Source organism: Agelaius phoeniceus, chromosome 15 (assembly GCF_051311805.1).
Source record: "Agelaius phoeniceus isolate bAgePho1 chromosome 15, bAgePho1.hap1, whole genome shotgun sequence".
In the NCBI taxonomy this organism is placed as follows: Eukaryota; Metazoa; Chordata; class Aves; order Passeriformes; family Icteridae; genus Agelaius; species Agelaius phoeniceus.
Genome location: NC_135279.1, coordinates 4,604,076 through 4,616,366, shown reverse-complemented (window position 1 = coordinate 4,616,366; position 12,291 = coordinate 4,604,076). Strand labels below are relative to the sequence as shown.

The following is a 12,291-nucleotide window of genomic DNA, read 5'->3' as shown; positions in this document are numbered from 1 at the left end:
TCATAGGGAGGATATTGACCCATGGGATGAACAGAGATCAGGTCACCCCTAGGGCTGTTCCCTGAGCCAGGGCACCTTGACTGAGGTGGAATTGGCACAGCCACAAAGACCCACCCAAAGGCACCACATTTTCTGCTGGAGTTACTCCAACCCCTGACAAATCTGCTTTGTTACCACCAACGTCAATTAGAAGCAAAACCAAGGGTTCATCTGAAGAGATGTGAACAACCTGAACAGGAACATGGGTCCTTCAATTCAGAGCTATTTCACTGGCCAAACCCACCTCAGAAGGACAACATGAGGAACAGACTCATCCTATTCATGCCAAAACCTTCCAAGGAGGATTGAGAGGCACTGCACCCTCCAGCACGACAGGATAACAACACTGACTCCAGGTTTAGCTTTCCCCAGTCCCATCTCCCAGCCCTGGAAGGAGCTTCCTTCCCACCACAATTCTGCATACATTGAACCAGTCTGAGCCTTCCCATCTGTTCCAACGAGAGGGTTTGAAGATGATTATTCCAAATAAGTGTAAAGGTTTCAGAACAGGAACCAGAGCCATCTCTCCTACTCAGCCGTTGAAGGCTGCCTTGATTACTTTGATGTAACAACACTTGAAAGCTCCTATTCTTTGAAACTAATTTAAACACATTGAATTGTTGAAAGATTAAAAACCGCAGTCAGCTAATTACACTCACTCTCATCTCTTATTCAGCAAATGAATCACTTTTCATTACCACTTAGCTGAAGTACATGAATTTCTGCCTAATTAGAAATGTTGTAGATGGAGCATTAGCAAGGCTGGAGCGGGTCAGGATATCTTGCCTGCTTCATTTTTAATTCCTAACGGTAGAGCCAGATAGGAAAGGCTTCAGATAAGAAGTCATTAAACAATTTTAAATTATTTATAAAAATTACTTTGCCCAAATTATAATTATTTTTTTTTCCCAAATGCTCTCATAAACGTCAAATGGAATGAAAGGAAAAGCAGCCCAACATTGATTTTAATGAACATTTTAATGTTATGTATAACAGAACATTATGAATACAATGGAAACAAAGTTTTATCAATTTAATAATAAAAAAGAAATCCAACATAAGAAAAGGGAGGCAATAAATTTCATACCTATAGTATAGTGCTTATTCTTAACAATATTCCCAGCTTGTGAATATAACAATGTCTTTGTGTTCCAGATTCTAAAATCTTGATTCATGTGAACTTAAATGCAGAATTACAGAAGGAAAAACAAAACCCCCCAAAACCTTAATTCACTCTTTTGCTTTCAGTAAATCAGTAAAATCTTTGACTGCTACAGGTCTCCTTTATTAATATATATATTTTTTTACTCCTCTATTGGATTCCACAGCTGCTAATGCCATATTTACACAAAAGAATCACCAAGTGTTGTATAAAAGTCAGGATCCAATGCCATTGGATTAAGTTAGATTCTAAATTTACATCACTGAAGTGTGATTCACCTGCTGCTGATGCCCTAAACCAGTGGCTCCTCAGGGACATTGGTGCTACAAAGGATGCCAAGTGCCACTGGAAAAGAACTCCAAGAGTGCATTTTCTGGAGTTTTCTGAAAGGAAACCTTCCAGCTGTCTTGGATAAAGCTTCTCCCAGACTTGCACGGGATATCAGTTGTAACATTAGAAGCAGGTTAAGACCCCAAAAATCTGTTGATCACCAAATTGCTGAGAGAGAATTTTTACAATAAAAATTTGGGTAATACAGCAGTGTGGCTGGAACATTAGCAAAAGTATATATACATTCCAGGTCCCTTTGAACTAGCCACAGTCACATATGTAAGCCATTTTTGGACAAAAATATATATTCTTATAAAAAACTGATCATAGTACTTGAGTGACTTCACAATTGTGGACTCAGTGGTAGTAAAAGGAATGATCCAATTATGACAAAGCGATCAGGGAGAGGGGGAAAAGAAAGTCAAAGCTCTTCAAGAAAAAGAAAAGTATAAAATTAGATTCAAACATTTTTACCCAGTCCCCAATCCAGTCTTCCATCAAGTCTCAAAGTTAAAATTGGTTCTTCTACGTAGGAAAGGTTTTTTGATGGTCTTAATACAAATTATTTTGCAAAATCATCCAACACATTCCTTAGAAGAATCTCTGACCTCTCCAGAATTTGAACACTAGTTATTTCAACACTTAGAAAATAGCTTTTGGTTCTTTATGTAGACACTTTAACTGATAAAGAAAAAAAAATTGATCAGTGTTTCCCATCCCTTCCCCAGCTATATTTGTGCAGCTAAAAATCCTTCATTCGGTCTGCCCATTTATTTTATTTTAATCTCATCTTATTTATTTATTTTACAATCTTTATTTGCTAAAATTGGCAAAATTTGCAAAGGCATCTTGCTTGGGTTGTACAGTCCCAGGAGTCAGAGAGGCCATAGCCATGTTGGGTACCCCCATTCCTATTGTGCCCATTCCTGTGGCCGGCACTCCCATGTTCATGCCCATCATTCCCTGGTTCATCAAGGGCGCAGGGGCCATGGAGGCCATGCCCATGGTGCCTGACATCACCCCGGGCACTGCCAGCCCCACGGGCCCTCCCAGCAGGGCACTGCTCTGCGCCCTCACGGGCATCATGCTGGGCTGGGGGCTGAGGTTCACAGCTGCAAAGTTCTGCGTTATCACATTCATCGGTTGTTGCATATCTGCAGCAAAGAGAAAGAGCACAAAAATCATTGAGTGGAACCTGCTCATAGCAAAGGAGCTCATGTGATTTAAGGAACGCATGTGGTCACTTCTGTGAACATGGATATGATGGCCAGGCCTGCAGCTATTTCCTGTTTGGACACCAGGAGGAATTTCTTCAATGAAATGGTGGTCAGGCATGGGAAGGGGCTGCCCAGGGATGTCTGGAGTCCCCATCCCTGGAGGTGTCCCAGGAAGGCCACTGGACGTGGCACTCAGGGCTCTGGGCTGGGTGACAAGGCGGGGATGGGTCACAGGTTGGACTCAGCAAACCCTGAGGCCTTTTCTAACCTTAATGATTTTATGATTCTGTTCTAACCTAAATGATTTTATGATTCTGTTCTAACCTTAATGATTTTATGATTCTGTTGCACTTGTTTCCCTATTTTCTGCATGAAGACTCAGAAAGCTTCCACAGAAGGTATGAAAGTCATTGTATACCGATAAATATTCTAGAGAAGTTCTCAAGATTAGGAAGCCCAAAGTCAAGATAAAGCCATGGTGCAAGCTCTACAGCAGAACCTGCACACACACAGCCTCCTGACACACCAATCTCCATTTAAAGAACACTTGTGTCACAATGTCACTGTGGTTTAGGAAACAAGTGTGACTAAAGGAAGGAAAACAGTAAATGGACAGAAGACTTGGATCTCAGGGACAGCCTATGGAACACAGACAGGGCTCAGTGTGCACAAGAGTGCGATGATCACTTACTCTGTTGCTGCATCATGGTATTAAGCGATGGCTGTTGGGGTTTGGAAGGCTGCATCCCAGGTACTAAATTGTCCAAACTGATATTTACACTGGGATCTGACCAAGTTGAGGGTAGAGTTTTGCTTGCATTTTTCTGGACCATCTCTGTCCTTGCATTATAAAGGGAGTTAGGCTTCGGCATCATCGGGTTCACGCTTTGCAGAGGCTAAAAAAGAAAAGTTTGTTGGGATTCACTTGAAACAATCTATTGGTAAGAAATAGGACTGAACAACAAGTATTTAGTTTTCCACAGAAGACAATAAAACCCATGAACTTTATCTCTTCCAAAGCAGGGCTGCCAGGTGCCGTTCCAGTTAGATTAGAAGAGTATTTGTAAGCAGAGGTTAAGTCCCACATCAATGTGGAGTGACAGTGACCAGCAGCAGCCAAGTTTTGAACTCAAACATGCTGATTCTTTCCTCCTAATACCAAGCTGATCCCTTACAGTTTCCAAACCACTCCCCACTGCAGCAGGCACTTCTGTATTTTGGAGAACAGACCAGTCCTCACCTCCACCTACTTGAGGCTGGAAACCTGTAACATTCTGTGGAGAATGGCCTTACACTACCAAACTCAACTGCTCCAAAAAAGCAGTTACATTTCCTAGAGGAATGAAGCCCATCTTCAAGAAGAGACTTTTCTGTTTAGGATGCAATTGAAACATTTTTGACAAAATGCTGATCCCATCTGAGTGACCAGGCCTAATGCAGTCCAGGGGAGGAATGCATTCACTTTTAAAGATGTGATTAAGGAGAAGGTCATTAGCAAACTGTAGCAATAGCAGCATACCTGTGACCTGGACATGGGTAAACTGACACCCATGGAATTGGAACTCATCATGGAGAAATTCATGCTTTGTGAGGAAGTCATGGTTGTCTGAGAGGGTCCCATCAAATCAAACAGATCCATAGAATTGGAAGCAGCTGAAGGCTGGCCCGGAGCTGGCTGTGAGCCACTGAAGAGCTCTAGAGCTGGCTGCTGTGCTGTGCTGCTGAAGAACTCTCCAGATGAAGCACTGGCACAAGGAGAAGCTTGGTTGAAGGCACTCCAGTCACCAAAGTCTCCATTTCCACTTGTTGCTGTACCTGAAGAAAAGGCAACAGTGTGGGAGGAAGGAAGACAGAGAAGAAAGACAAGACTTAGAGAAAGGCACTGAGCAAATGCCATATTCCATGAACTGAAACAAATGAGAGCTGATCTGTGTCCGTCCAGATTAACATCTGCAGGTAGAACCTCCATCTGGACATCACTCCCTCTCATGAATATTCCAACAATTTTAACAAGGTATGAAAGGAAACATGAGACACTCGTACACAGAAAGTAGAAGATGTTTGGTAAGATGTCACCTGTGGATGCCAGGCAAGCAGGGACAGGTTTGTTTCAGCTGAAGTACAACTGGAAGATAACTTGGGGTAGACTAGAGACTACAGTCAGAACAACACTGAGAACTTGGATAATATTGATCAACCTTTTATCTTGGCATTCTGGTATTTGCAGAGAGAGAAGTTGTAAGGAACAAGCTACTGGATAAAGCAAATTCCATCATAATAAAGACAACTACATCCAAATTTGGTTGTATATAACGGTATCTTTTCATATAAAACTACACTGAGGGGAATAAAACTCAGAACTTTGAGAGCAGGTTGCCAGGAAAAGCTTATTTGAGGTGATAAGGAATAAGCTTTTCCCATCCATGGAGTGCTCACATAAAACACATTAGGTTTTTAAAATTTGATTCCTGAACTAAATGCCTTGATTTGAAGCAGAAATTCAGTCTTGGATCAATCATTTCTCTCAGCAGCAGCTTTGCTGAACTCTTGTAGTTCATCACTTAAACACTGTTCCATTTCAATAGTTCGAGTTTTTGGAGACAATCTTTAAATCAGAACACAGAACTCTGAGCTCTCTCTCTGTATTTCTCTGTGAAGGCAGAGCCAACAGCACGAGCTGTTTGTAGACACCTGCAAGGGCACCTCAGCATCACCACAGATGTTGTGACACAAACCAGTGAACTGAGAGCGTGTCAAACCTTGGAGTCAAACAGGAGGAGATGTTCCTCCCTCAAAACACCTGTTTCCCCATTAACAAGGAAACTGTTGATTCACAGCACTGACGGGGCAGAAAAGCTTCAAACAGCATTTGGAGAAGATGCTGAATATAAAGCAACACCATTTAAACAGCTCACAGGCTACACAGTGAATCACACTCTGAGCTTGGGCCACTGGCCAGCTCAGCTTTTTGATTCTCCTACTGATTCACTTCTGGTACTTCAGCTACATCACAAACAACAGCACTGCCATAGGAAATGAGCTTTGAGTGCTGGTGAACATTTAAATAATCTCTTGGATTTCTTTAGCTGACTGAACAAAGACTCAAACACATAGAGCTGGGGCAGATGAATCCAGTGCCAGTTTCTATTTCCTGCCCTATGCAATGGCTGCTTCCATAATGTATTCCACCCACTCATGGGTAACTGCAGCAGTCTTTAACACTTCCTGTAAATATTTATCAACATACACCTTCAACCTTTAGTCATGTTTGTTTACCAATACATTACAATTTAAAGAAAAGCAGAAGAGTAAATTTGTTCACAAAATCCAAGTATTGCCAACAACTTCAGTGCATGAAGTGGGCTAATATTCATTAGCTCAGGGCCTTACTAGAACATTTGCTTTGATCTTCCTCACAAAGAGGCACTATATTAGAATGTTTCAATTAGTATTACATATTAAAAATTAAAACCTACTTTAAATATTCCTGATAGATAAGTAAATGCTGAGTGTGCTCCTTCTGTGTTCAGACCTGTGCATTGAGCACCAATAATGGAAGAGGGGGTAAAAGGGAGGAGGTTTTGCCCCTTCAGTAGGACTTCAAAGATGATTAATCAAGAAGGCAAAGATTTCTAGAGGGGCTTACACTGTTCAGGAATGATTAATAATTTCACAGGACTCCTTGTCCCTTGCATAATGGTGATTGGAATAGATTAATCATGTTAATGCAGATAAAGGATTATATCAATTTAGACTGTATTAACACAGGAGTTATTTGCATAGTGGGCAGCTTTGTGTTTGCAAAACATCTTGGGTTTGACTGTGGAAGCTCGTAAAAAACCAGAGCAGTTCTTTCCTACCAAGTACACTGAAGGTCTATTAACTAACCCAGGCCCAGCAGAGCCTTCCCAGCACAGCAAAATAAAGGAGGAGTTGGAAACATGCTGACTAAAAGCTCCCTCCAGGTCGATTTGCTGTTCTTTCCTCATTTTGTCCCTGATCCTGCACCCTGGCTGAGAACCCCTCATCACAAACATCACTATTGCTCAAATTAACTTCACAAAGGACAGCCAGCTCTCCCCACTCCAGGGTTTTCTGCAACCCTGTAGATCCCACAAAGATTCCACCAAAGGAAAATGGATCACTTTAGGAGGTTTCCAAGCATATTTTATTGATTTCTAGTCCAATTTTAAGGGAAACCTTTTCAGATGGTGGCCATGTCTCCTGATAAGCTTGTCTGTCTGCAGGTAAAATGTCTGCACATGCACTGAGCCAGGCTGCATCTTCCTTCCTCCCAGAGCACTTGTGGTCCAGCTACACACACACTTTACCCTGGAAAGGGAAGGGACTTTCAATAATGCCACATGGCATCTCTTGCCCTCCTTCCACCCTTCAGCAGCACTGCAATCCCTACATCAATCCTACCTTGTGATGATGGGAAACTCGCTGAAGCAGCAGGTGAACTAAAATCAGCAAATCCTCCAAATGGGTCACTTGATCCACCTAGGAACAGAGAAGCCAAAAGCTGTTACAGGACTGTGCAAAGATCCATTGCAACAACTGCATGTGGGATTTATGAAGAAAAGCTGTTCTGCACTTGACATGATGCATTTATTGATTCTGCTCCCCAAGTCAGCTCTGTTTTCCTGTTCATCCCCACACTGTGTTTATACAAGCCTGAGCAACAATAAACTGGATTATTTCCAACTGCCTTGCAGATCTTGCAGTTTTGTTTTCCATGGGAAGAACTAAAACATGCAAGTTTTTGTCACCTCTAAAAATAAATTCAGAGATATTAAAAAGATTAACAAGTTTTTAACTGGGGAGTGATGCTACCAGCTTGGCACTTTGTAAAATTAAAAATCTGGAAGCATAATATAAAAAGGCCAACCATTTCTATTGTATAAAAGTTAATTTATTATGCTTCCTTATGAAAAATTACATGTCACCTTATATTTAGTTTTTGTGTTACTTAAAGCATGAATGATTCTGCAGTGATCTTGAATTAGGATTTCAGGGACAGAGCTTCCATGTGTGTTCATTTTTTTATAAGTTTGCTTCCTTTCTACAGCAAGAACATTAAGTTTTCCAACCAGACACTTGTATACAGCATATAAATTATTGACTTCTGAATATAGCATAGTAACAAATTTTCACTAAAAAGATTTGGCCAAGGTATAAAAGCAGAAGACTTAAGAACCATATTGAAAAGCTGATTCTTAAAATAAACTCAGAAAAGTTATAAAAATCACTAGTTATGGTTGGTACTGTTTTCAAGCAGGTATTCCACTGACCAGAGGAAGCCAAGAAGTTGACCTTATTTGTTTGTCCTTAAAGATTTCACCTCCAAGCAGTCCCACCCTCAGAAGAAGCTGCAGCAGTTCAATTATTTTGCTTTTAGTGTTCTGCATACATTATATAGGTTACATCACAGCTGCTTAGCCTGCAGTGCTTAGGAGGCAGCCAGGTGGGACTGGAACATCTGTGCTGCACTCAAACACCACCAGGGACAGCTTCCAACATCTGGTGCCATTTCGGAATTGTCTTATCGCTGCAAGACATTCTGCCCCATCTGCTGCTCTCAACTGGGTTAATTAAACCAGAACCATCTCTTTTTTAATAAATGGCCAGCAGTAATAAAAGGAACCATTCACTTCCTAATACATGTGTACTTGTATTTCTTTTTAATGTTATTTTACTGTAGACATTGCCAGGAAGGCGACAGTTCTTCCAAGGGGAAATGTCTTCTTGCTGAGCGTGTAGTGCAGGACATAAAACATGAGCAGAGAATGCAAGGATGCTCTCTGAATTTTCAGATACAGCACTACAGAAACTCTTTCAACACCTTTTCAAGAGGGAAACAACTTCACACAAAGTTAAGGAATTTCTTCAAATTCCCTAACACAAATTCTGAAGTGATCTAATAAACATCTCCTGTGTGTTCATACACGTTTTATTCTAACACCCAAGAATGAAAAAGGAACAGTGAAATATCAAATTAAAAATCTGATCTGATCCTATTTATCCTGTCTCCTGCAATGAACACTTTCAAGTGTTTTTTTCCCCACATATGTGCCTGCAGAGTTCAGAACAGGTTAATGGTTTGAGAGTTTATATGCTGAATGAGAAACACAGATGACACACTCCTGACCACTTGCTTGGAGGAAAAAATAAAAATCAATGCTCCCTGCTACACCCATTATCCTTGGGCTGCCTGACAGTGCCTAGGGATTAATTTAATTTTAAAAACAGAACTGAGTTCAAACCCAAAATAACCCCTTAACATCTTTGGTCAAATTTAACTTTTCTTCCCCATCTCTTGCCTGTTTTCAAGTGAAACTGAGTTTCAGAGAGAGGTGACAGAGATTAAGCTGGATGCAGCAATTCTCTAAAGAAAGGTTAAAGAACCTCAGCTCAGTAACACCAAAAAATCCTCCCAGCAGGTCTAACCAGGGATTTTACATCTCTTTTATGGCAAACAAGCACCTCCTCACATACAAACTGTGTTGCTCCAATAAAGAGTAACACTGAGCCCAATCAACCCTTTCACATCTCTGCACCTGAAAATACACAGATAAGCAAACCCCAAGTTCCCTGAATTGACATCACTTCCCTGCCAGCTCCTTCACAGGACACATCAAAGGCTGCATTTGACCCTTTCCCTCTGCCTTGCCTGACACTGGGAATGCTCCCGCAGGCTGTGCTGCAAGGAGCAGTGGTCAGAACAAGTGACCTGCATGTGAAGGACAGTGCTAATCCTCTCAACATGAGCAAGCTCAAAGGTTCCCATACGAGATCTGTCACTACAAATGAACCCTTTCCATCTGCCTGCTCAGGTCAGCAGAGGTTATTTAGCAGGACAGCTGGTAATGTGCCTCTTCTCAGCACCATTTCTAAATGCTGCTTTGGAAAAAGGAGAAAAAAGAGTAATAAAAAAACAAGAAAAAAGGCTGACTACAACAATGAGCCAAACTGATGAAAGTTTAAATACACTGTAATACAGAAGCTGCCATAGTTCTGTTTGAAATATGAGCAGGTTCATTTTGAAGTGGAAACATCTATCCTCAACGAGATCTTATTTTTATAAAAATAAAAACATACACACTGTATATAAAACAAAAAGGTTCCAAACCTTTCAGCCATAAGAATTAGGTAGAAAAAAAAATCAGTATTGACTTGGGATAGTGGTTCTGATCCAGGATCTTAACTTTCATGGAACTGTGGTAACTCTGCTGTAAAAAATCCTTTGTACTCTTACCAATCCCATAGGAAAGCACTGAAATTTAACACACTCCTAAAAAGCATCTGCATTTTGGGAGCACAAGGGTAAGTCCACTGAAGACTAACAGGTTTGTTACACATTTAGAGAGTGAAGGATGTGTTTTAAATGAGTAATTTCATTTTTAGATAGCAATTTCTTTTTGGTTCTAGGGTTTGGATCAACCAAGTGCCAAGAGAAAATAAGACAAAGAAACAAGTTTGCCATATACCTCAGATGAAAGCTTCCATGAAGATTATCCATCTCCACCTGCCCAGCCTTTGAACTGTGCTATGAGAAATGCTTGAATATGAATGGATTGCACTTGCTTTTAGAGTTAATTATAAATAACTGCATTACATACACAGTTTCTGACAGACTGATCTAGCAGTTAATCTTTGTGTTCTTAACATTTATCAGTCCCATGCAATAGCACACACAGTACCTTGCTACAAAGGGTTCTTTCTAGGCAGTTTTACATTTTTTCAAGTATTCATTTCTCTATTTATCCACTTCAATTTTATTCCAGCAACAAACAAATTTCTCCTCAGAACTGGACCAGACCCCAAACCTACCTGTGGAAGCTGGCTGGCTGGCTCCATCAAACAACAGGTCCACCAGGTCGTTAGAGGACTTGCTGCCAGAGGGGACAGCAGCCTGGAAAAGAAATGACACCAGATCTCAACTCATGATGCTGTTAATCCATCAAATGACACTAAGAAGTTTTCTGGGGTTTCGAAGGATTTTGTTTGCTTTTGCTTTGAAGATTTGGCTTTAAAGCCAACAACCATGTGGCTAAAATGTGAAATCAAATACTGAAAAACTAAAGCTCATATGTTTTTATAACTGAAGAATTTGGTAAGTTTTCAGTAAATGTGCAGCTTCATAGAATCTTTAACACATCATGCCAAAATTCTCTTCGTGTCCTGAAGAGAGCAAAACATGCTAATGACTATATTTAAAAAATTCTACACCTTAAAGCAATCACAATTAATTACAGTTATACTGTTCCACAGTGATAAACTAAACATTTCACATAAAACAGCTCCCTTGAAGGCTGCATCACAAAACCTACCCTAAATCAGAAATTGTCTTAGAGGCTAGAAGAAAACAGCTTCCCAAATGATGTGCTGTCCTGCTGTCTCACCTTTGTCGTAGGCTGTGCAGGATGAGCAGCAGAGTTCTGCTCTGGACTTGCTTTGTCTCCTGTGTAATGAGCTGCTGCTCCCAAGTCAATGGTTTTTGAAGGATTTGCTGAGCGTTTCTGTCTGATGGTGGTAATTTCTGTAGCTTGTGCAATATGAATGTGTTTTGTTGTCACAGTCTCCTCTTCATCTTTAAATTCAGCTTTGGGAGATTTGCCTCTTCTAGATTTTTCCTCATCACTGTCACTAGAAAAACAAAAGTGATAGCACAGCATTTGTGATGGACATCTCAGCTCCTTGAGAAGACATTTGGCTTAAGCTACAAGAATTTTGGTCACTGCAGTTTCTTGTGGGAACAGTTCATGATAAAAATGCTGCTTTTTCCTACATTTGAGAGAGGAACTGTTCCACCCTTACATAACACATCACACCACACAGCATTGCACCTGTTGTACAGAAGCAGGGGAGAAAAGCAGGTCATTTTGTTAAGCATGAACTGCAAGTCCACGACAGAGGATAATAGGAAATCAGTGTTTAAACCCAGTACATGGAATCACCTTTTGACAAGAACTCTCCCACACATTATGTAACACTTCAGCAACAGAAAGTTAAGTTGGCAGGTGTGCTCAGTACTTACACCACGAGACAGAAAGCAGTGAACCATATTCTGTACTGTCTTTTGGGTTTGCACAACTCCATTTGTATTTCAGCTCATTTCCTTTTCCAGGGAAACAGGCTTTCATATTCTTTGAGATGTTTGTGGGAACAGACTGCTTACAGAATTATGCAATGCAATGTTACCATTACCAGGGCACGCACGGTTGTTCTCAAAATGTAAAAGAATAAAAATATCACCCTTTTAGGCAAAAACTTTCTAGATGTTGTTGCACACTGTTTGATTCATTTGTTATATTTTCTACTTTTGTATTTTAAGTCTTTCACAAAGAAAGCAATTGGCCTCCACCACCAGTCATGTTGCCTGTTACCATCAGGATTTGTACATAACACCGAGAATTGCTGTAGAGAAAGCTTAAATACATTGGAATGTATTTTGAAATTGTAATTCCCTTAGCAACAGAGTTGAAAGTGGAAGGGTTTTATATTTTAATAATGCATTAGAATACTAAAACTGAAAAATTT

General features: G+C 40.5%; 1 protein-coding gene across 1 annotated transcript in view; it reads right to left on the bottom strand.

Annotated features, from left to right (window-relative positions):
- Nucleotides 1-998: 998 nt before the first annotated feature.
- The window catches only part of CLINT1 (clathrin interactor 1), a 46,749-nt gene continuing 35,456 nt past the window's right edge, over nucleotides 999-12,291 (bottom strand). Inside the window, exons 7-12 of the mRNA XM_054642801.2 lie at nucleotides 11,154-11,397; nucleotides 10,582-10,663; nucleotides 7,174-7,251; nucleotides 4,268-4,563; nucleotides 3,440-3,644; nucleotides 999-2,685 (exon numbers count right to left, since the gene is read on the bottom strand). Coding sequence (XP_054498776.2) covers nucleotides 2,345-2,685; nucleotides 3,440-3,644; nucleotides 4,268-4,563; nucleotides 7,174-7,251; nucleotides 10,582-10,663; nucleotides 11,154-11,397 — 1,246 coding nt within the window. The 3' untranslated portion in view covers nucleotides 999-2,344. The remainder of the gene's footprint in view (nucleotides 2,686-3,439; nucleotides 3,645-4,267; nucleotides 4,564-7,173; nucleotides 7,252-10,581; nucleotides 10,664-11,153; nucleotides 11,398-12,291) is intronic.